General features: G+C 52.3%; 2 protein-coding genes across 2 annotated transcripts; one reads left to right on the top strand and one right to left on the bottom strand.

Moving 5' to 3' along the window:
* Positions 1-3,187: 3,187 nt before the first annotated feature.
* LOC138682856 (olfactory receptor 14A16-like) lies at positions 3,188-5,973 on the bottom strand. The gene is made up of 2 exons (XM_069774382.1): positions 5,928-5,973; positions 3,188-4,283 (listed from the first exon to the last, which is right to left on the bottom strand). The coding sequence occupies exons 1-2, from the start codon at positions 5,971-5,973 to the stop codon at positions 3,295-3,297; spliced, it is 1,035 nt and encodes a 344-aa protein (XP_069630483.1). The 3' UTR covers positions 3,188-3,294.
* A 10,444-nt stretch (positions 5,974-16,417) lies between these two features.
* LOC138682579 (olfactory receptor 14J1-like) lies at positions 16,418-17,371 on the top strand. The gene has a single exon (XM_069773836.1). The coding sequence runs from the start codon at positions 16,433-16,435 to the stop codon at positions 17,369-17,371; it is 939 nt and encodes a 312-aa protein (XP_069629937.1). The 5' UTR covers positions 16,418-16,432.
* Positions 17,372-24,466: the final 7,095 nt, after the last annotated feature.

The raw sequence follows: 24,466 nt of genomic DNA on the forward strand, positions 1-24,466 counted from the left end.
GCTGGGACACTGGCATCCCTGGCCATTGTCCCATCACCCGCGGGGTGGTGACACCTCGTCGCTGCCAGGTCTATATCGGGACATGGTGGGGGGATTTGTTATCTCGTTCCCCTCCCTAACAAGGCGCCGTGGGGCCGGCTGTGGGGCTGGGATGGGAGGAGGAGGAGGGGGTGGGGGGCTGGCAGCCGGCCCCGAACACGGCGTCCACTTTGTCATCGGGGAGGTGACAAGTGTCCCCGGCGAGGTGACACATTCCCGCGGGGGGGGGAGGCCGAGCTGGGTCCTCCCCCCCATTGTGCTCCATAGAACCCCCCCCCTGCCCCATAGATGCCCTATAGAGCTCATAGAGACCCTATAGAGCCCATAGAGCCCCTATAGGGCCCCACCGAGACCTATGGGACCCGATGGGGACCCTGTCGACCCCCTCCCCCCACGGCCCCGGTCCTGTGGGGGAGGGGAGCCGCCCGGCCGCCTGCGTCCCCCGGGGTCGGTCATGGGGCGGCGAGAGCGGGGGAAGGGCGGGGTGACCGATGGAGGGGGATGGACACGGAGGGGGGGACGGGGAGATGGGGGGATGTGGGGAGATGGGGGGGGAAGAGAATCGTAGAATTGTTTGGGTTGGAAAAGACCTTCAAGATCATCGAGTCCACCCATCGCCCACGACACCGTGGGACGGAGCACCCCGTCCACGTGCTTTTTGAACCCCTCCAGGGACGGGGACTCCGCCGCTTCCCCGGGCAGCCTGGTCCAACGTCTGACAACCCTCTCAGTAAAGAAATTTTTCCTAATATCCAACCTAAACCTCCCTTGCCGCAACTTGAGGCCGTTTCCTCCCCTCCTACCCCTAGTTACTTGATAGTAGAGACCAGCACCCACCTCGCTACCCCCTCCTTTCAAGTAGTTGTAGAGAGCGATGAGCTCTCCCCTCAGCCTCCTCTTCTCCAGACTGAACCACCCCAGTTCCCTCAGCCGCTCCTCGTAAGTTCTCCAGACCCTTCTCCTTGTTCTCCAGAGCCTTCACCACCTTGGTTACCCTTCTCTGGACACGCTCCAGCACCTCAACATCTTTCCCGTAGCGAGGGACCCAAAACTGAACCCAGGACTGGAGGCGCGGCCTCACCGGTGCTCACAGCACGTTGGCCCAAAGAGGCATTGATCTTGGCAAGAATGTCTCACTGACAGTATTAAATGAATAATATATTGCATGTTCGTGTCTTAACACTACAGTCATCCACTCTGGAAACCTTAATTTGCATAAAGTTTGTAACCTTGAATTGGTGCTTGTTTAGGTATTTTCAAAAAGAATTTTCCTCCTCCTCCTCCTTCTTCTTTTGTGTGTGGTCGGTCCTGATCCTCATTCTGCACGTTCTCACTCTTCAGGAAACAGGGACTGCTTGGCCTGTATTCCTCCTGCTACTTTCTGTAGCTCTGTGACTTGCCTTTGCCAGGCTGCAAAGGATGTTTTCTCAAGCTCAACTGAAGAATGCATCAGCCTGCTCCTGGCTACACAGGCACATTGTGTTAAGGCTTGTGAGCATCGGCTCTGAAACAGACTCAGAAAAATAAAAATAATAGCCTGTTTCCACTTGCAACCTTTGTGTTATGTGTCCTTCAAAGTTTTCTTGGAGCTGAAAGGCCCCTGGCCTTTCAGGCAAATAACACTCTCATCGGTATTTGACTCATGGTGAGCACAGGGGACAGAGTAGAACAGAACAGAATAGAATGGAACAGTTCAGCTGGAAGGAACCTGCAATGAGACACTCAATGAGCTGTCTAGGGCTGGTCTCTTCCTGACAGACAGGGTGGGTCTGCCTGGGGATGGGAAGGAGGAGGGCAGCCATGGCTGCTACCACCATGAGATGGTGGAGAAGTAGGACAACTAGCAGAATGGCAGTGCGGGACTGCAGGAGAGCTGCTTTCTGGTAGCTGAGGATCTGCTTGGACTGTGTTGTGGTTTCAGCCCAGCTGGTAACAAAGGACCACACAGCCACTCGCTCACTCCTCCTGCCCCCCTCTGGTGGGATGAGGAGGAGAACCAGAAAGTGGAAAAGAAAAAAAAAAACCAAACCGCAGAACCTCATGGGTTGCGATAAGGACAATTTACTGGGACAACACAAAAAGAGAAGTTACAACAACAACAACAACAACGGTACTAATAAAAGAATATACAAAACGAGTGATGCGCGGTGCAGCTGCTCACTACGCGGAACCTGACGCTCCACCAGTTCCCCCACTGAAAACAGAGAGACACCTCCCCACCCCGCTCCCCATTTATATGATGAGCATGATGTCACATGGTATGGAATAGCTCTTTGGCGAGTTCAGGTCAGCGGTCCTGGCTGTGCCCCCTCCCAGGTTCCTATGAAAATGAACTCTATCCCAGCTGAACCCAGGACAGACTGTCCTGGAGGACAAAGGGCCTTGAGTCCCTCCTGGATCTTCAGGGACAACGTCCTCAAAGCCCAGGCAGAAGCCAGCCTGATGCACAGGGAGTCGAGCAGGACCTGGCAAGAGGTCAGCGTGGATGAACAGGGACCCCCCTGACTTAGGAGGTCCAACACCAGAAGGAAGTGCAGGGAGGCTGGAGGGGGAACAGCCTGCCCGGGAGGCAGACCGACACCTGGCCTGTGTGTGCAGGGATGGAGCCAGCAAAGCCAGAGCTTGGTCGTGGCTGGAAATGGCCGTGCATGGGGAGGGCACCCAGAAGGGCTTCTCTAAATGTGTTGTCAGCACAAGGAAGGCAGCTGAGGGAACCCTGGTCACAGTGGCCAGTGGGGCACGGGGATGGAGTGACAAAGCCAGTGTAAATACAGCAATTCCTTAGAATCAAGATTCTCCCTCGAGAGTCCTGTCACACATCAGGACTCTGACCGAGCTGCCAGAGCACTCAGGGCTTACACCAAGCCAGGAGCTCAGAAGGAGAGTGCGGGAGTGGAAAGAGAGCAGCTCTGGGAAGACCAAGCACTGGTGCTGCCTGGCAGTGCTGCTGTGCTGAGACTCTTTTCCCCTTCCCTTCCACACACAGACACTGCCCTGCAGCTTCACCAAGATCTCAGAGGAAGGACCTTGGGCAAACAAGTCGCTGCAGGGTCCTTTACTGTGTTGAAATACAGAGAGAGCACTGCGCCTCATTTACACAGCCTCGGGGTCAAATTCTACAGGTAGACAGTGAATTACAAGTGGGATGAATCATAAAATTTCATTGTGAACATTATCACTAGAAAAATAAAGAAAACACCACCGCCACCACAAAGAAGAATCGGAGAAGACAGGCTGAGCCTGTAATGAGTTCCATTATGAATGCTCTGCAGAAGAAAACAGGCAGTTAATTGCTTCTGAAAAGCACCCGCTCATCATTTTCCTCAGGGCATCCTTGAGCTCCTGGTTCCTCATGCTGTAGAGGAGGGGGTTCACTGCTGGAGGCACCACCGAGTACAGAACTGCCACCACCAGGTCTAGAACTGGGGAGGAGATGGAGGGGGGCTTCAGGTAGGCAAACGTGCCAGTGCTGATAACCAGGGAGACCACGGCCAGGTGAGGGAGGCACGTGGAAAAGGCTTTGTGGCGTCCCTGCTCAGAGGGGATCCTCAGCACGGCCCTGAAGATCTGCACATAGGAGAAAACAATGAAAACAAAACAACCAAATGCCAAACAGACACCTAGCACAATAAGGCCAACTTCCCTGAGGTAGGAGCGTGAGCAGGAGAACTTGAGGATCTGGGGGATTTCACAGAAGAACTGGCCCACAGCATTACCTTGGCAGAGTGGTAGTGAAAATGTATTGGCCGTGTGCAGCACAGCATAGAGAAACCCACTGGCCCAGGCAGCTGCTGCCATGTGGACACAAGCTCTGCTGCCCAGGAGGGTCCCGTAGTGCAGGGGTTGGCAGATGGCAACGTAGCGGTCGTAGGCCATGACGGTGAGGACACAATACTCCGCTGTGATGAAGACGGCAAAGAAAAAGACCTGTGTAGCACATCCCCAGTAGGAGATGGCCCTGCTGTCCCACAGGGAATTGGCCATGGATTTGGGGACGGTGGTGGAGATGGAGCCCAGGTCGAGGAGGGAGAGGTTGAGGAGGAAGAAGTACATGGGGGTGTGGAGGTGGTGGTCGCAGGCTACGGCGGTGATGATGAGGCTGTTGCCCAGGAGGGCAGCCAGGTAGATGCCCAGGAAGAGCCAGAAGTGCAAGAGCTGCAGCTGTCGCGTGTCTGCAAATGGCAGGAGGAGGAACTCAGTGATGGAGCTGCTGTTGGACATTAGCTTCTTCTGGGCATGGGGCACTGTTCAAGAGGGAAAGAGATTGACAAGTTAGAATAGACTTCTCTGAGCTAAACCTAACGCATTTCTCACAGAAACACCACCAAAGCTGCCTCTCCTATTTCAGAAAGATCTTTGGCAGGTCCCTTTCATGAGCTGTGCTTGGTGCTGGCTGAGGGTGCCACTGGGAGCAGCGGGCTCTGCTGTGGGCTACAGGGGAGTCAGTCCTGCCCTACAGCAAGAGGCAAATAGGAACATGGGGGAATCTTAGAGTAAATCCATTTGTCATATCAAAGAGCTTTTCAGCATTGTCACTCCCAATGCAACCAAAACTGGGGATTTTGTTTTGAGTATTTGTTCTGGTTTCCACACGCCCCTTAAGGAAGTGCTTTTGGCAGGGAAAGAAGCGAATGTCCTAAAGATGGGATGTCCTGAAAGGAGAGTTTTGTCATTTGTGTCACTGGGAGCCTGGGGATTAGGAGGGGATTGGGATATTTTACTCACATGGACAAATGTCTGAAATGCACCCAAATCCCCCCTCCCCATCCCTCTCCAGTGACAAGAACAAGAGGAGCAGGGACAGGAGGACAAAAATGGATAAACACTACAGACCTGCTGCCAATGGAGGCAGGACAGGGACAGATGGTAGGGTATTTGATAATTTCTTCTCTTCAGGGCTGACCCAACTGAGGTGACTGAGTCCCCATGGCCGTAAGGGCAGATGATCTGCTGGGTGGAAGAAAAGACTACAGGTTTTCTCTAGTGATGACAGGGAGGTGCCCGAATTCCCCCTCCCATGGCATTTCTGGGAGCAGCTCCCTCCTCTCACTCCCTGCCCCTGTCTCTGCTGCCTGGAGCTGTCCCTGTCAGCAGCTGCTTCTCCATCCCCTTGTCTGCTCCCTCTCCCTGCTCACAGACCCCATCCCACCCGCTGTGTGCTCAGCTCTGCCCTGCAGACCCCTCCTGGCAGCTGGGCACTGCCCAGGGGCATCTCTGTGTGTGCAGGGGCTAAGGAGCACCTCAGACAAGTGCTAAGGACAACTGGGGTCTCGGTGCCTTCTCCAGAGGGGACAAATAAATTTTAGTCTCACACTGCCCACCCACCCACCAGGAGGATAAAAGTTCAAAGCAAAGACTCCTTACCTTTCAGGAAAATACTGCCTTGATGTTCTTCTTGAAAGTCCCCTCGGAAATGCCCAGGGCTGAGCTGGAGCTCTGAGCAAACGTGACCCATGCAGCAGCCTCTCGACAGCAGAAGCACCCTGCTCTGCCCTTCCAGGGGACATTTCTTTCACCCACTCTTTCTCCCCACACTGTCATGGGGGGTTCCCTGCGCAGGCTGAGTGCTGACCCTGGCAGGCAGCAAAGTCCCTGCTCCATCACTCAGCCCCTGAAACACCAGGACCCTGCTCTGAAGGACAGCCCTGGGCACCCCTGCATGCACACCCGGCTTCACAGCCCTGCAACCATCCCTGAAAGAAGGCAGCTTTCATGCCCTGTCCCTCTGACAGGGCAGCAGGGAACCCTGCTCTGGAGCACACCCTTCTCCTCTACACCAGAGAAATGAAGCCAGTCCCCCTGCCAGATCCCATACACTGTCAGCTGTGGCGGTTTTCGGAGATCCCTGCAGGAACTGAAGCTCTATTGCCCTGCACCCACAGACTTACCATGCAGAGGGCTGGGAAGATTTCTCCCGCAGTGAGCTCTCAGCATCCTCCCACTCCACACTGCCTTTAAGCTCTCTCTGCCTTGCAGGTCTCCTCTCGATGCCTGCAGGCAGTGCCCCCAGCCCTGCTCCTGGGCAGAGCTGTCTCTCTGCAGCGCTGCCCGCTTGCCATGAGCTCCCTCTGTCCCAGGAGCCCAGCCCAGCTCAGCAGCAGAGGACCAGCCCAAGGCAGCACTTGCTCTGCCCCCTCTGGGCTCCCTCCAGCTGTCCCTGGGCCTCCAGGGGAACCTGCTGGGAAACAGGCTGAAGCAATCACGGATGTTCCCTCCCGCACCTGGGGAGAGACACTGCTTTCCAGCAGGGTCATTGCTCTGCTGAGAGACAGACTTAGGTCCAAGAATCCACTTGTCTGAGAATCATACAATCACTGAGGTTGGAAAAGAATCTTACCAACAATTCCAACAATGAACCTAACACCAGCTAGTCCACCAATAAACTGTGTCCTAAACACAGTGTCTTTGAAATACCTCCAAGGAGGGTGACTCAACCCCTTCCCTGGGCAGCCTCTTTCTTGTGCCATCATTGGGCAGGACACACAGACAGTGACAGGCAGGGATCTCCTTTAGCCCTGCTGAGGGAAGGGAGCCAGCGGAGTCCATGGAGGCATCTCATCCTGGGTCTGTAGTCCTGGGGCTGGAAGGGGACTCAGCTCCCTCCCATGCCCATCACAAACCCACAGGAGCTGGGATCCCTCTTGCCTCAGTGTAGGTCTGCATGAAATAGGCACCTGCATGTCAGCTCCTTGCCTCAGCTGCCATGCTGGCTAATGTTGATGGAGGCCGTGAGTGAGGTGTTCAGATGCAAATGTCTGGTGACATTGGAGGTGCCAGAGGTGGTCAAAGAGGTGTGCAGCTAATAGAGACAGATCCAAGATATGTGCAGGCAGATATAGAGACAGGACAAAATATGAGCACCTCTTTCTGGTGGCTCCTGGGAATTTCCTCTGGCCAAGTGAAATGACAGCTGGTGCCCAGATTAAGGGCAATGCAACCTGTCCCTCCTCATGATGTTCAGGGTGGCCTATAGAGGTATTCATCTGATGGAATGTATTCATGTGCCATAGGGAGAGCTCAGTCTTTCTTTTCCTCTTCTCCATCTGTTGGATTTACTAGGTCTTGGCTGACAATATTGGCTGTTGTCTCATGTTCAGCCCCACCTTGGGTTACAAAATTCAGAGCATCTACTCAATTCGGTGTTCAGATCTAGGCCCACAAAGCTACAGGAGATGCCAGGGCTGGCTTGGGAATCACAGGGCCTATACGAAAAAGCAATTCTCCTTCAGGGAGGGTGTGTGACAGTTCCCCCAGATGGCATCTCGGTAAATATGATTTGGTGCTTTTGTGCCATTGGCAGTTGCCATCAGTCAGAGGCACCAGTCATCAGATGCCATCAGAGAGGCAAATTCTGTCCCTTCTTCTACCCATTAGCTGCAGACATTGCATGATCACAAAATACATCACACCGGGGTTCTTTCTCACTTCCTTGAATATCCAACCAAGGAACAGCCCAAGCCATTTACCAGTGTTCCTGGGTACATCTTGCCGTCAAAGACAGCATCCTCCAAGCACAGCCATGGTTCATATCAAAACTCAGCTGAAACTCAAAAGGCAATTCAAGGGCACCAAGATGAGCTGTTGCTACGTCAGGAACAGTTAAAGAAGAAAGAGAGATACTACAGGACCACTATTAAATTAATTGATAATAGGAGTAGGCAGATCTGAGACTGCCAATGTCATCTTTGCCTCAGTTACCGCCAGCAAGGTCTCCCAGGCCTTTGTGCTTTGAGGCAGGACGCTGGAAGGGAAAGGGGAACAACCAGTGGTGGATGAGGATCACGCCAGGGCTTACCTAGCAAACTACACCCTTACCAGTCCATGGGAGCAGAGGGGCTGCAGCCAAGGGTACTGAGGAGGTGCTGGTCTGTTCTGATCCCAGTAAGGAAGGCACTCAGACTCTCTGAGGCATCATGAATTCTCCATGTTAATGGTCAGGTGCCTATGGGGGACTGGCAGTGCCCTGGCATTCACTGGCCAGGCAAAGCAACAGGGTGCCAACAGCCTGAAGGATCTTGGGACAACTTCTTAACAGAGCTGCTAGGCGGACCAACGAGGCTGATGCTCACCTGGACCTGACCCTGCCTCTCTTTGGGACAGCTTCCTTAGCAACACCTGCAGCCCCGGAGGGTGATTCCCTGGGCCTGCACCAGGCAGCGACTGTGTTTCTCTGCAGCACTTGCCCTTTCCTCCCTGGGTATTGACCATGTCTCTCCATTCCACATTCATGGACCCCAAACTACCAGTTGAGGAAACACATTTTGGTGAGGGGAAGACCTGCCCGAGGCACGCCTGCACTTTGTGAGTCCCAAGAGCTTGTGCAAATCTCGGGGTGGAGCTCATTTGCTACCCACATTTGTATTGCAGATGGTTGGGGAGCACCATTACCAAGCAGGAAGTGAGAGAGTTGCTCCCAGGACAAGATCTGCCTGATGGGGATGGAGCTTACAGCTGCAGTGTCTCCGAGTCATTGCCCCACATAAGGTGTGTTTGATATATGGCCGTGTTCCTGGAAATAATGCCATTTGGGTGACTTCTTCTCACCATCAAAACTAGGCAGGATGAATCCCATCCCTGGCAAAGAGCATGCATAAACTGAAGGAACTGCCCCTCACCTGCCCAGCGTTGGCCTTGGCATGGGGAGCACCTTCTGGGCCTGAATGGACAAGCACAGCTGTGCCCTGCCTGCAAAGCTCAGGAACTGTTCTCCACTCTTAAAGAAAAAATGAGCACATTTTTCATCAGCTGAAATGCATCAAACACTGCTCCTTCACAGACAATGTTTTCCCATGATGTCAAGGTGGAAATTTCCAGCCCAGGTACTATGCTCAGGAGAAGATATCCTGATCTTCCCCATTACACCCGTGACACTGCTCCGCCTAGTATCCTGTGTATTGACTCTCACCACTCTCTCACGGGTTTCCACATGTCCTGCTTGAACTGACCATTTCCAAAGAAATCTTTCCAGCAGCCTGCCTGGATGTCTGCATTTCCCAGTGTCCATCCACCTTTCCTCCCCTCATTGGTCTCTACCCATTCAAACACCTCTCAGCTACCCAGGTGCTACTCAGAGCTTCAGGTGCTTTAAAACTGGCCTTGACTTTCAGTAGTCTGCTTGATGGTCTCTTGAGCCAACCCCTCCATTGTGTTTGTACCTGTTCTCCTGAGTATCTCACTGAAAGTGTTCCACTAAGGTGACACGCAGCAGAAAGTGGACTTCAGTGGAGGAAACATGGACTTCATACATTATTTTTTAATGAATTGTTTTCCTTTGCTCCTTTTTTTTTTTTTTAATAATGGCAGGTAAGCAACATTCTTCTGTGATTGTGTGCAGCTGGTTCTCCAAATAAAGCCAGTGGGGATCTGTTCAAATGAGCTGAATCACTCAGCTACAGACTTTACTGGGAAAAGCTTGGATTTGAAAAATCATGATGCAAGTCCAGGTGACCACAGAGAGAAATGATGGATGGAGGTGGTGGTGAGGGACCACTGATGACGATGGGGCACAGGACAATGATCTCCCATACATTGTCTGACAGAAACAATCTTACCACTTCCTACATGTTCAGACATCATCCACAGATGCTGTGGATCAATATGAATTGAAGGCTGAGATTATGTGTTCTGTAAGCGGCAAGACAAAGAAAACGAAGAGATGCTGATTTTTTTGTTACTTATCATTTCAATCTTCTCTGCTCGGCTACACTCCTGAAATTTCTCCAATGAGGCCCAAAAGACTTGAAGAGTTAGGGAAAGTGATGCACAGAGACATGGCTTGTTAGGGTGTTTTGCATGTTAAGGAGCCCTCTGGTGCCCAGTTCCTGAACTGCAGATACTGAAAGCAGGAACAAGCCTCTGACAAAGTGGAAGGCAGCAGAAAACCCCAAGTTTCTGAGGGTGTTGGAGGCCTCACTGAGGGCCAACACTGACAAAGCCATGCAGGGAATGCCCACTCAATGTGTCGGTCCCTGGGGGCTAAATATGCAAAAACGTGGAGACACTGGCTGCAGGTGGCAAAGGCAATGAGCTGGTGGCTCTGATCACATGTAAGCCCTTGGTGTTTGTTAATCATCAGAGTGGCCAAGCCCTGACCCCCAGGGCCTGGTAGAAGAGGTCCTTTCCCTCATGAATTGCTCAGGCCTCTACTGAGGGTCAGGGTGAGTGCGGGTGTGTGTACAACTTGGTGGTAGATTTTGTTGCTTTAAACACAAAGCTGTGGTGTTCTGGGGATCTGGCAATGCCTCTAAGTTCCCCACAACTCATCCAGCCTCCTTCATAGTCCTGCTGACAGTCCTCAATCACCTGAGATGTCCCAGTCCCAGACTTGTTTGCATCCCCAGATTGGATCCATATGCCCAGCACTACACTGCCATTACTCCGGCTGCCCTAAAATCCCAACTTGAACTATTCCACAGTAGCATGACTGCCACTTGCTCCTTCGGGTCCTCTTCTGGCCTGTAACACACTCTCTGCTATGCACACCCCGCTCTCTCCCTGCACTCGCACGAGTCTCCCAAAACCTTCTCACTTCCCCTGCAGCAATGAGACCTCACTCCAGGAGGTTCATGGATTCTCAAGGCTGATGTATGTGAGACAAGGGGAGCCAAAGGAATCTCAGTAGACATAATAAAGGGGGATGAAAGATGATGTTTAGTGCTTACATTGTTGAAATTAGCTGAGGCAGACAGTTCCTGATAAGAAACAGGAGCTGGCCTCAAGAGCCAGCCAAGACTGGTCTTGCAGCTTGGGTGAATACCAAGAAAACACTGAGCCTGCACAAGGAAAGAGGTTACTAGCGGTGACGAAGAGGAGTCATCTATCTTCATCTCTGCGACCACCAGATGACCACCATAAAGAGGCACTGTGCAAGCGCAGCTGGGAGGAGACTATGGAAATGACCTCTCAGAGCTAATTTTAATATGAAGCGGGGATAGCTCATGCATATGTATAGGCATATTGTGAATATGTAATACCTGACTGTATAAACTTGAGGCGAACTGCCGAGTCGGGTGCTCACGACTTTGGTGGGACTACCCCCTGTGCTGCCAAGCGCTGCATGAACATACCTACTTTACAATCCCACTGACTGTGGAGTCTGCTTTCCGCATGTCAGAAGTTTCCTGAATTCCAGGCAAGTGTGGGTAGTGAAGGAGAGGAAGACAGGAAGGTCGGCTCACGGGCCATGAGGAGCAGTGTTCAGCCACCCCCAGCAATGGGCATTCCCCATCTGCCAGGTTGAGGCATGCTCCCCTGATGGAAAATTCTCATGTAACCCCTGGTTTGTGCAGGGTCCTGCAGCCACACTCCCAGGGCACACCTACTCCTCCTCCACCTACAGACATCAACTGCTTTCCATTGCTGGGCTCAGGTGTGGTTGTAAGGATTTGCTAAAGCCCTGAACCACCTCCTTGATTGTTGATAACTTCACCCTCTCTCACATCACTACACACCTCCAGTCACTGCCTAATCACTAACTGACAAGTTAGGAAGCTCTCAAGGCATTCCTCAGGTAATTACCATGTTTCTCCATTCAAGATTCATGCATTCGAGAAGCACCAGTTGAGGAAACACATCAAGATGTGTGAGGGGAGGATATCCCTGAGTCACCTCTGTACTCTTGGAGGTGTGAGTGCTTTTGCAAGGCTCCAGGAGTTCATCTGGTGCCATGCATTTGGTGTTCCCTTCTTGAAACACAAAGCCTTGAGCTGATCCAGACTCCTTCAGAGTGTCCTATTGTACCACAGCACTTTTTGATGTTGATACATTTATTCATTTCATTCCTGTCATTCAGTCTTACTTGACAAGGTAGCTCTTAATTAATGGTGTGTAACCTCTGGAATGAAGTTTTTAGAGCATTGTTTTTTTCTCTCATTCCTGACTGTTATCATTTAATGGCAAGAGCTCTCTCCTGAGGGGAATGTTTCTTTGCATGGGTACTTGGAGAGATCATTCTTGTGCTTGGAGGAGGCTGTCCTGTCAGGCCTGTCAGATTTGCTCATGCTCCTTCACCCTTCAGAGCTGCTTCCCATGGCACCACCTGGATCAGTCTCCCAAGTAAGTCAAAGACTTCTCCTCTGGAGTCCAGAGTCTGTGCTCTGCTGCTGGGCTCCCTCACTGCCCTTTGGTGTCTGAGACCCCACAGTTTCATGGTCATGACGCCAAGGCTGACGCTGGTGATCACATCCTGACCAGCATTTCCTTGTTGGCCAAGGTCCAGGTGAGCATCAGCCTTGTTGGCCCACCTAGCAGCTCTGTGAAGAAGGTGTCCCAAGATCCTTCAGGCTGTTGGCACCCTGTTGCTTTGCCTGGCCAGTGAATGCCAGGGCACTGGCAGTCCCCCATAGGCACCTGATCATTAACCTGGGGAATTCCTCGGGTGACAAAAGACCTTTTCTGTTTCCTCTCCCATCATCAGGTAGTTTGTAACTGCCAGCACAATGTCACTCTTACTGACTCCTCTGATCCTCAGTGACAAAAGCTAACCTAACCTGATGCCCGTCACATGGAGGACCCCCATAAATCCAAGCTTCCCCTTCATACAGGGGGCATCCACCCTCCTCATTCTTCTACATCCATGCTACACTTCCTGGGGTTCCACCCATCTAAAGGGACATAAAATTATCTGTACAATTCTCTCCTTAGAGTGCTAGACCTAAGGAAGAGCATTGTAAATGATGCCTCACAGATTCTGAGTGCCTTCCTTACTGGGATCACAACAGATCAACACTTCCTGGTGAAAGACAATCTCTCAGTACCCTTTATTGCAGCCCCTCTGGTCCCACGGACTGGTAAGGGTGTGGTTTGCTAGGTAAGCCCTGGCGTGATCCTCATCCACCACTGGTAGTTCCCATTTCCCTTCCTGAGTCCTGCCTCAAAGCACAAAGGCCTTGGAGACCTTGCTGGTGGTAACCGAGGCAAAGACAACATAGGCAATCTCAGATCTCTCTACAGCTATTATCAATTAATTTAATAGTGGTCCTGGAGTACCTCTCTTTTTTCTTTAACTGTTCCTGAAGTAGAAACACCTCATCTTGGTGACCTTGCATTGCCTTTTGAGTTTCAGCTGAGTTTTGGTATGAAGCATAGCTGTGCTTGGAGGATGCTGTCTTTGAAGGCAAGATGTACCCAGGAACACTGTTCAAATGCTTGGGCTGTTCCTTGGCTGGATCGTCAAGGAAGTGAGAAAGGACCCCGGTGTGATGTGCTTTGTCATGACACAATGCCTGCAGCTAATGGGTAGAAGAAGGGACAGAATTTGCCTCTCTGATGGCATCTGATGACTGGTGCCTCTGACTGATGGCAACCGTCAATGGCACAAAGGCACCAAATCATACCGTCTGAGATGCCATCTGGGGTGTCTGTCACACACCCTCCCTGAAGGAGAATTGCTTTTTGTATAGGCCGTGTGATTCCCAGGCCAGCCCTGGCATCTCCTGTAGCTCTGTGGGCCTGGCTGAACCTGGAATTGAGTAGCTGCTCTGAATTCTGTAACCCACTGTGGGGCTGAACATGAGACAACTGCCAATATTGTCAGCCAAGATCTAGTCAATCCAACAGTTGGAGAAGAGGAAGAGAAAGACTGAGCTCTACCTATGGCACATGACTCCATTCCATCGGAGGAATACCTCTGTATAGCTCCATATGCCACGCTAAACATCTTAAGGAGGGGCAGGTTCCATTGCCCTTAGCTTGGGCACCAGCTGACATTTCACTTGGCCAAAGGAAATTCCCAGGAGCTGCTAAGAGGTGCTCAGATGTTGTCGTGTCTCTGTATCTGCCTGCACATATCTTGGATCTGTCTCTATTACATGCACACCTCTCTGACCACCTCTGGCACCTCCAATGTCACCAGACATTTGCATCTGAACACCTCACTCCTGGCCTCCATCACCATTGATTAGCATGGGAGCTGAGACAAGGAGATCACGTGCAGTTGTCTATTTCATGCAGACCTGCACTGAGGCAAGAGGGATCCCACCTCCTGTGGGATTGTGGTGGGCATGGGAGGGAGCTGAGTCCCCTTCCAGCCCCAGGACTACAGACCCAGCATGAGGTGCCTCCATGGACTCAGCTGGCCCCCTTCCCTCAGCAGGGCTAAAGGAGATCCCTGCCTGTCACTGTCTGCGTGTCCTGCCCAATGATGGCAGAAGAAAGAGGCTGCCCAGGGAAGGGGTTGAGTCACCCTCCTTAGGGACACGGTGTAGTGGTGGACTTGCTAGTGTTAGGTTCACAGTTGGACTTGGTGATCTTAAGGGTCTTTTCCAACCTCAATGATTCTCTGATTCTCAGACAAGTGGATTCTTGGACCTAAGTCTGTCTCTCAGCAGAGCAATGACCCTGCTGGAAAGCAGTGTCTCTCTGCAGGTGCGGGAGGGAACATCCGTGATTGCTTCAGCCTGTTTCCCAGCAGGTTCCCCTGGAGGCCCAGGGACAGCTGGAGGGAGCCCAGAGGGGGCAGAGCAAGTGCTGCCTTGGGCTGGTCCTCTGCTGCTGAGCTGGGCTGGGCTCCTGGGACAGAGGGAGCTCATGGCAAGCGGGCAGCGCTGCAGAGAGACAGCTCTGCCCAGGAGCAGGGCTGGGGGCACTGCCTGCAGGCATCGAGAGGAGACCTGCAAGGCAGAGAGAGCTTAAAGGCAGTGTGGAGTGGGAGGATGCTGAGAGCTCACTGCGGGAGAAATCTTCCCAGCCCTCTGCATGGTAAGTCTGTGGGTGCAGGGCAATAGAGCTTCAGTTCCTGCAGGGATCTGGGACATCTGACAGTGTATGGGATCTGGCAGGAGGACTGGCTTCATTTCTCTGGTGTAGAGGAGAAGGATGTGCTCCAGAGCAGGGCTTCCCTGCTGCCCTGTCAGAGGGACAGGGCATGAGGGCTGCCTTCTCCTGGCACCAGCTGCAGGGCTGTGAAGCCGGGTGTGCATGCAGGGGTGCCCAGGGCTGTCCTTCAGAGCAGGGTCCTGGTGTTTCAGGGGCTGAGTGATGGAGCAGGGACTTTGCTGCCTGCCAGGGTCAGCACTCAGCCTGTGCAGGGAACTCCCCATGACAGTGTGGGCAGAAGGTGTGGGTGAAAGAAATGACCCCTGGAAGGGCAGAGCAGGGTGCTTCTGCTGTCGAGAGGCTGCTGCATGGGTCACGTTTGCTCAGAGCTCCAGCTTAGCCCTGGGCATTTCCGAGGGGACTTTCAAGAAGAACATCAAGGCAGTATTTTCCTGAAAAGTAAGGAGTCTTTGCTTTGAATTTTTATCATCTTGGTGGGTGGGCAGTGTGAGACTAAAATTTATTTCTCCCCTCTGGAGAAGGCACCGAGACCCCAGTTGTCCTTAGCACTTGTCTGAGGTGCTCCTTAGCCCCTGCACACACAGAGATGCCCCTGGGCAGTGCCCGGCTGCCAGGAGGGGTCTGCAGGGCAGAGCTGAGCACACAGCGGTTGGGAATGGGTCTCTGAGCAGGGAGAGGGAGGAGACAAGGGGATGGAGAAGCAGCTGCTGACAGGGACAGCTCCAGGAAGCAGAGACAGGGGCAGGGAGTGAGAGGAGGGAGCTGCTTCCAGAAATGCCATGGGAGGGGGGATTCAGGCATCTCCCTGCCATCAGCGGAGAAAACCCTTGGTCTTTTCTCCCACCCAGCAGAGCCTCTGCCTTTACGGCCATGGGACTAAGTCACCTTCTCAGTGGCTTCAGCTCTGAAGAGAAGATATTATCAAACACCCTACCATCTGTCCCTCTCCTGCCTCCATATACAGCAGCTCTGTAACATCTGCCCAAGTTCCTCCTCCTGTCTCTACTCCTCTTGTTTTATCACTGGTCTGGGATGGGAGGTAGGATTCAGATGCACCTCACAGACCGAGCCTGCGGGTCTTGCCATGTAGAATTCTCCATGGGAGTTAAGTGTCCAAATCCCCGCCTAATCCCCAGGCTCCCAATGATAGAAATGAGAAACCTCTCCCGTTAGGACAACCCAAATTTAGGAGATTCGCTTCTTTCCCTACCAAATGCACTCCTTAAGAGTGGTGGGTAAACTAGAACAAAATACACCAAAAAAAAATCCCTTGGATTTTGTTTGCTTTTCGTTGAATTGGAAGCGACAATGTTGAAAAGCTCTGTGATATAATGAGTGGATTTAATCTGATATCACCCCCTGTCCCTATTTACCTCTTGCTGTAGGGCAGGACTGACTCCCCCAGACCCCACAGCCGAGACAACTGCTCCCAGTGGCACCCTCAGCCAGCACCAAGCATATATCTCATGATACGACCTGCCAAGGGTCTTTCCGAAATAGGAAAGGCAATTTCAGTGGGGTTTCTATGAGAAATGCGTTAGGTTTAGCTCAAAGAATTTTCTTCTAACTTGTCACCGTCTCTCCCACTTGAACAGTGCCCCATGCCCAGAAGAAGCTAATGTCCAACAGCAGCTCCATCACCGAGTTCCTCCTCCTGGCATTTGCAGACACGCGACAGCTGCAGCTCTTGCACTTCTGGCTCTTCCTGGGCATCTACCTGGCTGCCCTCCTGGGCAACAGCCTCATCATCACCGCCGTAGCCTGCGCCCACCACCTCCACACCCCCATGTACTTCTTCCTCCTCAACCTCTCCCTCCTCGACCTGGGCTCCATCTCCACCACCGTCCCCAAATCCATGGCCAATTCCCTGTGGGACAGCAGGGCCATCTCCTACTGGGGATGTGCTGCACAGGTCTTTTTCTTTCTCTTCTTCATCGCAGCAGAGTATTGTGTCCTCACCATCATGGCCTACGACCGCTACGTTGCCATCTGCCAACCCCTGCACTACGGGACCCTCCTGGGCAGCAGAGCTTGTGTCCACATGGCAGCAGCTGCCTGGGCCAGTGGGTTTCTCTATGCTCTGCTGCACATGGCCAATACATTTTCAGTACCCCTCTGTCGAGGCAATGTTGTGGGCCAGTTCTTCTGTGAAATCCCCCAGATCCTCAAGCTCTCCTGCTCACGCTCCTACCTCAGGGAATTTAGGCTTCTTGTGCTCAGTGTCTGTTTAGCATTTGGTTGTTTTGTTTTCATTGTTTTCTCCTATGTGCAGATCTTCAGGGCCGTGCTGAGGATCCCCTCTGAGCAGGGACGCCACAAAGCCTTTTCCACGTGCCTCCCTCACCTGGCCGTGGTCTGCCTGTTTATCAGCACTGGCACGTTTGCCTACCTGAAGTCCCCCTCCATCTCCTCCCCATCCCTCAATCTGGTGGTGGCAGTTCTGTACTCGGTGGTGCCTCCAGCAGTGAACCCCCTCCTCTACAGTATGAGGAACCAGGAGCTCAAGGATGCCCTGCGGAAAATGATGAGCGGGTGCTTTTCAGAAGCAATTAACTGATTGTTTTCTTTTGCAGAGCATTCATAATGTATTTCTTTACAGGCCCAGCCTGCCTCTCAGGTTCGTGGTGCTGGTGGGGCAGGGGCTCTTTGTTTTTCTTGTGATAATATTGTGCACAATGAAATTTTATTATTCATCCTACTTCTAATTCACTGTCTACCTGTACAATATGACCCCGAGGCTGTATAAATGAGACACAGTCCTCTCTGTGTATTTCAACAAAATAAAGGACCCTGCAGCGACTTATTTTCCTGAGATTCTTCCTCTGAGAACCTGGTGAAGCTGCAGGGCAGTGCCTGTGTGCAGAGGGGAAGGGGAAAAGAGTCTCAGCACAGCAGCACTGCCAGGGAATACCAGCAACTGATCTTCCCAGAGCTGCTCTCTTTCCACTCCCACACTCTCCTGCTGAGCCCTTCGGTTGGTGTAAGGCCTGAGTGCTCTGGCAGCTCGGTCAGAGTCCTGATGTGTGACAGGACTCTCGAGGGAGAATCTTGATTCTAAGGAATTGCTGTATTTATACTGGCTTTATCACTCTTTCTCCTGCCCCACTGTGACCAGGGTTCCCTCGGCTGCCGTCCTTGTGCTGACAACACATTTAGAGAAGCCCTTCTGGGTGCCCTCCCTATGCATGGCCATTTCCAGCCACCGCTGAACTTTGGCTTTGCTGGCTCCTTCCCTGCACACACAGGCCAGGTGTCTGTCTGCCTCCCGGGCAGGCTGTTCCCCCTCCAGCCTCCCTGCACTTCCTTCTGGTGTTGGACCTCCTAAGTCAGGGGGGTCCCTGTTCATCCATGCTGACCTCTTGCCAGGCCCTGCTTGACTCCCTGTGCATCAGGCAGGCATCTTTGTGGGTTAGAGAACCTTGTCCCTGAAGATCCAGGAGGGACTCACAGCCCCTTTGTCCTCCAGGACAGTCCAAGCAGATCCTCAGCTACCAGAAAGCAGCTCTCCTGCAGTCCCGCACTGCCATTCTGCTAGTTGTCCTACTTCTCCACCATCTCATGGTGGTAGCAGCCATGGCTGCCCTCCTCCTTCCCATCCCCAGACAGATCCACCCTGTCTGTCAGGAAGAGACCAGACCTAGACAGCTCATTGAGTGTCTCTGTCAAAACGCTGTCTTTTTCAACCCTGCAGGAATCCCCTGGGTTCCTTGTGTCCAGCCCTGCTGCCCTCCCAGCAGACTGTGGGGTGCTCAACTTGCCATGTCATCGAGGACCTGTGACCATGAGGCTTCCTCCAAGGCAAGGCCTCCCCTTTGCACAGAGCTCCCCTCCTCCACCTGCCTTCCTGAGGAGCCCTTGGCACCCATGGCTGCCCTCCCACCACTCCAGCTGTCCCACCAGGGCTCTGCCATCCCCGTGGGGTGGGGGAGCACGTTTCTGCCTGCCCAGAAGAAAGGACAGTGCTGGGGAGGGGACAGGGGAGGCGGGTAAAGGGGCAGGGTTGTGGGAGGCTGGGTGGGAGGTGACTCCTGTTTCCAGAAGAGGATGATGCAAGGAGAGGCATGGTAGGTGGGAGGTGGATTTTGAGGTCACTTCTTTGGAAAGAACCCAATTGGCCAGGTGCTGAGGCAGGCCCAGTGCTGTCACCTGGAGTGTCAGAAAACCCACCCAGCAGCGCTGAGATCTTGGGAGAGGGGAGATGTAGAGGATGGTGAAGATGGCATGGCTGGGAGGTGGGGTGTGAGCCCATTTCTGTTGCTGCTTGACTTGCAGCATCATAAACGCCAACGTGGCACAGATGGCAGTTCAGCCATTGGAGAAGAGTAGAGTTATGCAAAGCCAACATGGTTGGGAACCTATGGGACATGGCAGGAGAAATTGTGGGACGTGACAGAGAAGAGCGTGAGAAGGGACCAGCAGTATGGGCAGCACCCTGTGTCCCGGCTGGGTCTCACAGGTGGCTGCAGATGTGAGAAGTGGCCAGACGGCACAGAGAGGAGCACCAGGGACCTTCTGGGCAGTCTTGTCTTGCAAGGCCATCAGTGCCTGGGGAAGCCATCAGGGATGCCCTTGAAGTCCCAGAGGACCAAGGCAATGGTGTCCAAACTATCAAATTTGGGTACAAATGGAGAAAACCTGAGACCATTGGGGGAAAACTAATTGGTGAGGGTTATGAATTGTGGTGGAGACTGTGGCAGAGAAAGGCAAGGGTCACGGCATATCATGGAAGAAGCAGCCTGTGGAAGTTTGGGAAGGAGAGGGCTGCAAGGGGCCAGGTGCCTGTGGGGAGGTGGCTGGTCAGTGCTGGTCTGGCCAAAGCCTGTGCCTGATCACCGCGGTCTGTCCTGCTTATTCTAGTGGTTTCAGTTGTGGTAGAGTTAACTAACTTCATAGCAAATTGTATGGGGCTATGTTTTAGATTTGTGATGGAAACAGTGTTGCTAACACACCAATGTTTTAGTCACTGCTGAGCAGTGCTTGCACAGCGCCAAGGCATTTTCTGCTTCTCACGCTGCCCTGCCAGCGAGTAGGCTGGGGGTGCAGAAGATGTTGGGAGGGGACACAGCTGGGACAGCTGACCCCAACCAACCAAAGCGATCTTCTGTACCTTAGAATGTTATGCTCAGCTATAAAAGCTGGGGGAAGAAGGAGGAAAGGGGAAGGGTTCAGAGTGATGGTGTTTGTCTTCCCAGGTAACCATTATGCATGATGGAGCCCTGCTTTCCTGGAGATGACTGAACACCTGCCTGTTGATGGGAAGCAGTGAATGAATTCCTTATTTTGCTTTGCTTGAGTGCACAGCTTTTGCTTTACTTATTAAACTGTTTTGATCTCAGCCAATGAGTTTTCTCACTTTACCTTTCCCGTCATCTCTCCTATCCTGCTGTGGAGGAATGAGCAAGCTGCAGCTGTGTTCTGCTTCACTGACTACTGGGGTTAAACTACAACATTTATTAAATTCTGCTCCTGTCTTTTTTCTGTGTGAGTAGGCTCACTGCTGCGTGTGTGTTTGGGCGTGAATGTGTGTACATGCTTTGCTGGTCAATTGTAATATACAGACCACTTATGGAACCTTCGCACCCGCTCAGCCTGAGAGGGGGAACGGGATGGAGCCCATTGTGTTGCTCATGGTTGTGTAAGTGCTGCTGTCAAGGTGCTGCTGCCCCTTGGTGTTGGTCTGTGTTGGGTTGGCTGTGTCCATCTTTGTTTCCTTGCAGATACCTGGATTTAGTGCTTTCCTTTTGGTTGACTCCGCCTTGGGCCATCTCTCACTTTGTGGGGCTCCAGTCAGTGCCCACCCCAGGCACACACGGTCCACGCATATCTCCCGGGCTCTGCAGGCAACTCCAGATTCCTCTCCCGGAGGATGTACTCTGCCCTGGCACGTGTTGGGACAGCGCAGTATGACAGTCTCTCAGTGAGCATTCACCATCTCCACTGTCAATAGACAACAAGGGACGTGTCCTAAATCCAACCCTTGTTCTCTAACAGCTACCAATGTGAAAATGAGCTTTTTACTCAGGCCCTTTTGGAGTGAAGTTCCTGGGCACGTTGTTGACATCAGCTGTGGAAGAGCATCCAAACCTTGAGGAACCGCATGTGGGAGATGGCATTTTTCTATAGAGATGCTATGATAGAATCAGCTCTGAAACAGTGTTAGGAACACATTTACACAGGTGTGAGGGGAGAGAGAGAGATGGGTTCCTTTCTTAGGAGAGTGAGCTGAATACAAGCAATTATGTAGGAACAATTTAACCATAAGTAAGAATACAGGCAATGCTAACAAAAAAATGCATAATAAAGTACAGGCCTGCATTGCGATACACTAGAGGTCACTTGTGGAGAGTGATGGAAAGTTTATCAAGATTGACCAACATCCATGAAATCCCTTTCCTGAGAGACTCCTTGAGCTCCTGGTTCCTGACTCTGTAGAGGAGGGGGTTCACTGCTGGATGCACCACCAAGTACAGAACTGCCACCACCAGATCGAAGGATGGGGAGGAGATGGAAGGCGGGGCTACAGGCAGGCAGCCGTGCCAGTGCTGATAACCAGGGAGACCTCGGCTAGGTGAGGGAGGCATGTAGAAAAGGTTCTGTTGGCTTCCTATTGCCATCTGCGATCCCCTGCAGCATGTCTCTGCTCTCAAGCACAGCTTTTGCAGACATTGGGTCTTGGGCATTTGGTACTGGGTTTGCCTGTGACAAGTCTGAGCTTTTACTTAGTGAGTGCCACAGTGGAGGTGCTGCAGTCCAAATGTGGTCCCATGCCCTCATTCTGGGGCACAGACAGGAGGAGCTGCAGTCCCATGTGCCACTATAGACTTTTGACACTGATGGAAGAAATGGCGCGGGGTGGTGGGACAGCTCACAGTGGTGCTGCCATGGTGCCTGTGGGCTGTGCAGGAGAGGCAGGCTGGAATGATGAGGAGGGGGATGCCCTCCATCTGAAGGAGCTTGTCATTTGTGTGGAGCTCCTCTATGAGACATGCAACAGGTTGGGTGAGCCCTTGTGGGTGAGGATGAGAGGACAGGCCCCTTGGCGTGGCATCCCGGTGGGTGATGAAGGACCTGCAACCAGGCTAAGGAAGTGGAATAAGCGTTATTTAAGCAACCCAGGGAAGACTCCAGGTACATGACCCCTGGTCTTATTGGGGACTTTAATGACCCTGACACTCACTGGAAGGGGAGCACAGCAGGATGCATGCTGTCCAGCAGATGTCGGGCATCTCTTGGGATAACTTCTTTGCACAGGTGCCAGGCCAACAAAGGTGACGCTTACCTGAATCTGGTCCTTGCAAGGGAGGGAGAGCTGATCATGGATGTGGAAAGTAGCATCAGCCTGGGCTGCAGTAGCCATGAAATAGTGGGAGAAGATTTTAGCCTCTTCAGGGCACTTTTTGTGGTAGTGCCATGGGTAGCAGCACTCCAGGTCAAGCAGCGGTCTTTCAGGAAAGCATCTTCCAAGCACAAGACCTGTCCAGACTGCTGAGCAGGAAAACAACCTGACATTTCAGGAGAGCAGCTTGGCTAAAGAAGGAACACATCGAGAAGCTCCGCAGAAGAAAGGAAGCATTCAGAAGGTGGATGCAGGGACTGATGATGGAGGAAACGGGAAATAGGGATGGCTTTAAGGAAGCCAATGCTTCCCTAGTGTGTATCCTTGAAAGAGGTTCAAGGGCATCAAGAGAAGCTGTTACTCCTTCAAGAAGAGTTTAAGGAAAAAAAGCCAAAGGTAGTATGTGGCCACTGCTGAATGTAGTAAGGGCAGGTATAGATAGAGCTGACATACTCTATATCCTCTTTGCCTTAGTCTTCCCCAGCAAGGTCTCCCAAGCCTTTGTGCCTCGAGGCAGGACTCTGGAGGAAAACAGCCAGAGGTGGATGGGTGTCAAGCCAGGGATCACTTGAGCAAACACAATCATTACCAGTCTATGGGACAGGAGGGGCAGCATCCCCAGGAGCTGAGCGAGCAGGCCAATGTCACTGTGAGGCCACTCGCCGTCATCTTTGAAATGTCGTAGAGACTGGGGCAACTTCCTGATGACTGGAAGCAGGCAAATGTTGTACGCACCTTTCAAAAATGCTCAAAGAATGAGCAGGGGAATGGAAGGCTGTGCTCCTAAGCGTGTCTACTAAAGTCCCCTTTCTGGGTGTCTGAAAGGAAGGTGAATGTATTCACCCAGAGTCGATTGTGTCTGGCCATCCTCTTTGCTTTCTAGGATGAAAGGACAGGATTGCTGGACAGGGGAAGAGCAAAGGGTGTCTTCTACCTGGAGATCAGCAATGCTTTCGGCATCATCCCCCACCATATTCAATGTGAGGATGTTATGGTCTGCATGGATGGATAAATAGAGGGGTATAAAACAGCTGGAGGGGTGGGCTCGTAGGGACGTGGTCAATGCCTGGTACTCTGCCTGGAGGCATCGAGCTAGTAGGGTCTGGCAGGGGTCTATCAGGCAAGCTGCCCTGTTTAATGTCTTTTAAATGGTCTGGAGGAGATGAGAGAGTGATTTTGCATAACATTTGTCAAAGAGATCACATTGAAGAGAGCGCCCAACGTGGGGCACGACAACGGCAGTTTTGCATTAAGCGTTCTATAGCTAGTTATTAAGTGGCAAGCTCCTGTGCAGGTCACGGAGCTTGTTAGCTGCTTGCTTATCTCTAGCTTGCTGAGTTTGGGAACATGTTAATGCAAATAATGGCTGCGTGCTTTGTCCTGGCACTGATAGCTTTGTTGTGCTGTGGGAGCTATCTTGTGGGGAGAAAGAAGGAACGCGGGAACGTGCTAATACAAATAATGTCGATGTGCTTTGTCCTGGCACTGATGGCTTTGCTGTGTTGTGGGAGCTATCTTGTGGAGGAGATGAGGGAACACATCTCCCTCTCTCTACCAGGCATTGATGTGAATGGTTTTATTATGCAGGCTCCCGAGGTCCTTGTTCACCCTTATGTAAGCTGTTTAATACTAATAATTAATACTGGTGGCATATTATGGGTATTGTGGAATCTGGTCTCGTCCTGGTATAAGAGAAGGCAAGTTTTAGGTGAGGCAATACTTAAATGTGCCCTCAAGCGACTGGTGCCTGGGTGGCAGGGTATATGGAAGGATTTGGGCAGATTCCTAGGACGGTTATCACCTCCCATAATCTGGGATTTTACATCTGAACAGGCAAGTAACCCTGGCAAACTGACACGCCACCTGATAGAAGGGTGCCTTGCCTATCCCAATGAAAACCAGCAGCTTCTCGCACTGTACTGGGGCCTGGCCTATGCCTACCGAGCCATAGTTCAACACTGTCAGAGGACCATGGTCGAGGCAGGGACCCAGACTGCATCTGAGGACACCATGCTCGAGATAGGGACCCAAACAACAACAACTACAGTAATTGCCCCAATAGTGAAAAGGAAGCAGTGGACAAGGAGATCAACGGGTCCATACCATCGATTAGTGAGGGAAGAAGAAGAAGAGGAAAAGCTTGATCTAGAAGCTGGTCCTTCAATAAGGAAATTGGAGGAAGGAGTGAGGGAACTTAAACAGGAAGCGGAAACTACCCGGTCCCTGACGTCCTCAGAACTTCGGGACTTGCGGAAAGATTACAGCCGCCAGCCAGGTGAGCGGATTGCTGCCTGGCTGCTCCGATGCTGGGATAAC

The sequence above is a fragment of the Haliaeetus albicilla genome, chromosome 29 (genome assembly GCF_947461875.1).
Source record: "Haliaeetus albicilla chromosome 29, bHalAlb1.1, whole genome shotgun sequence".
In the NCBI taxonomy this organism is placed as follows: domain Eukaryota; kingdom Metazoa; phylum Chordata; class Aves; order Accipitriformes; family Accipitridae; genus Haliaeetus; species Haliaeetus albicilla.

Coding starts and splice junctions, on each gene's coding strand:
- LOC138682856 (XM_069774382.1), bottom strand. CDS start 5,973: ATGCTGAGAGCTCACTGCGGGAGAAATCTTCCCAGCCCTCTGCATG. Junction 4,284..5,927: donor TCTTCCCAGCCCTCTGCATG/GTAAGTCTGTGG, acceptor CCTCTTGAACAG/TGCCCCATGCCCAGAAGAAG.
- LOC138682579 (XM_069773836.1), top strand. CDS start 16,433: ATGTCCAACAGCAGCTCCATCACCGAGTTCCTCCTCCTGGCATTTGCA.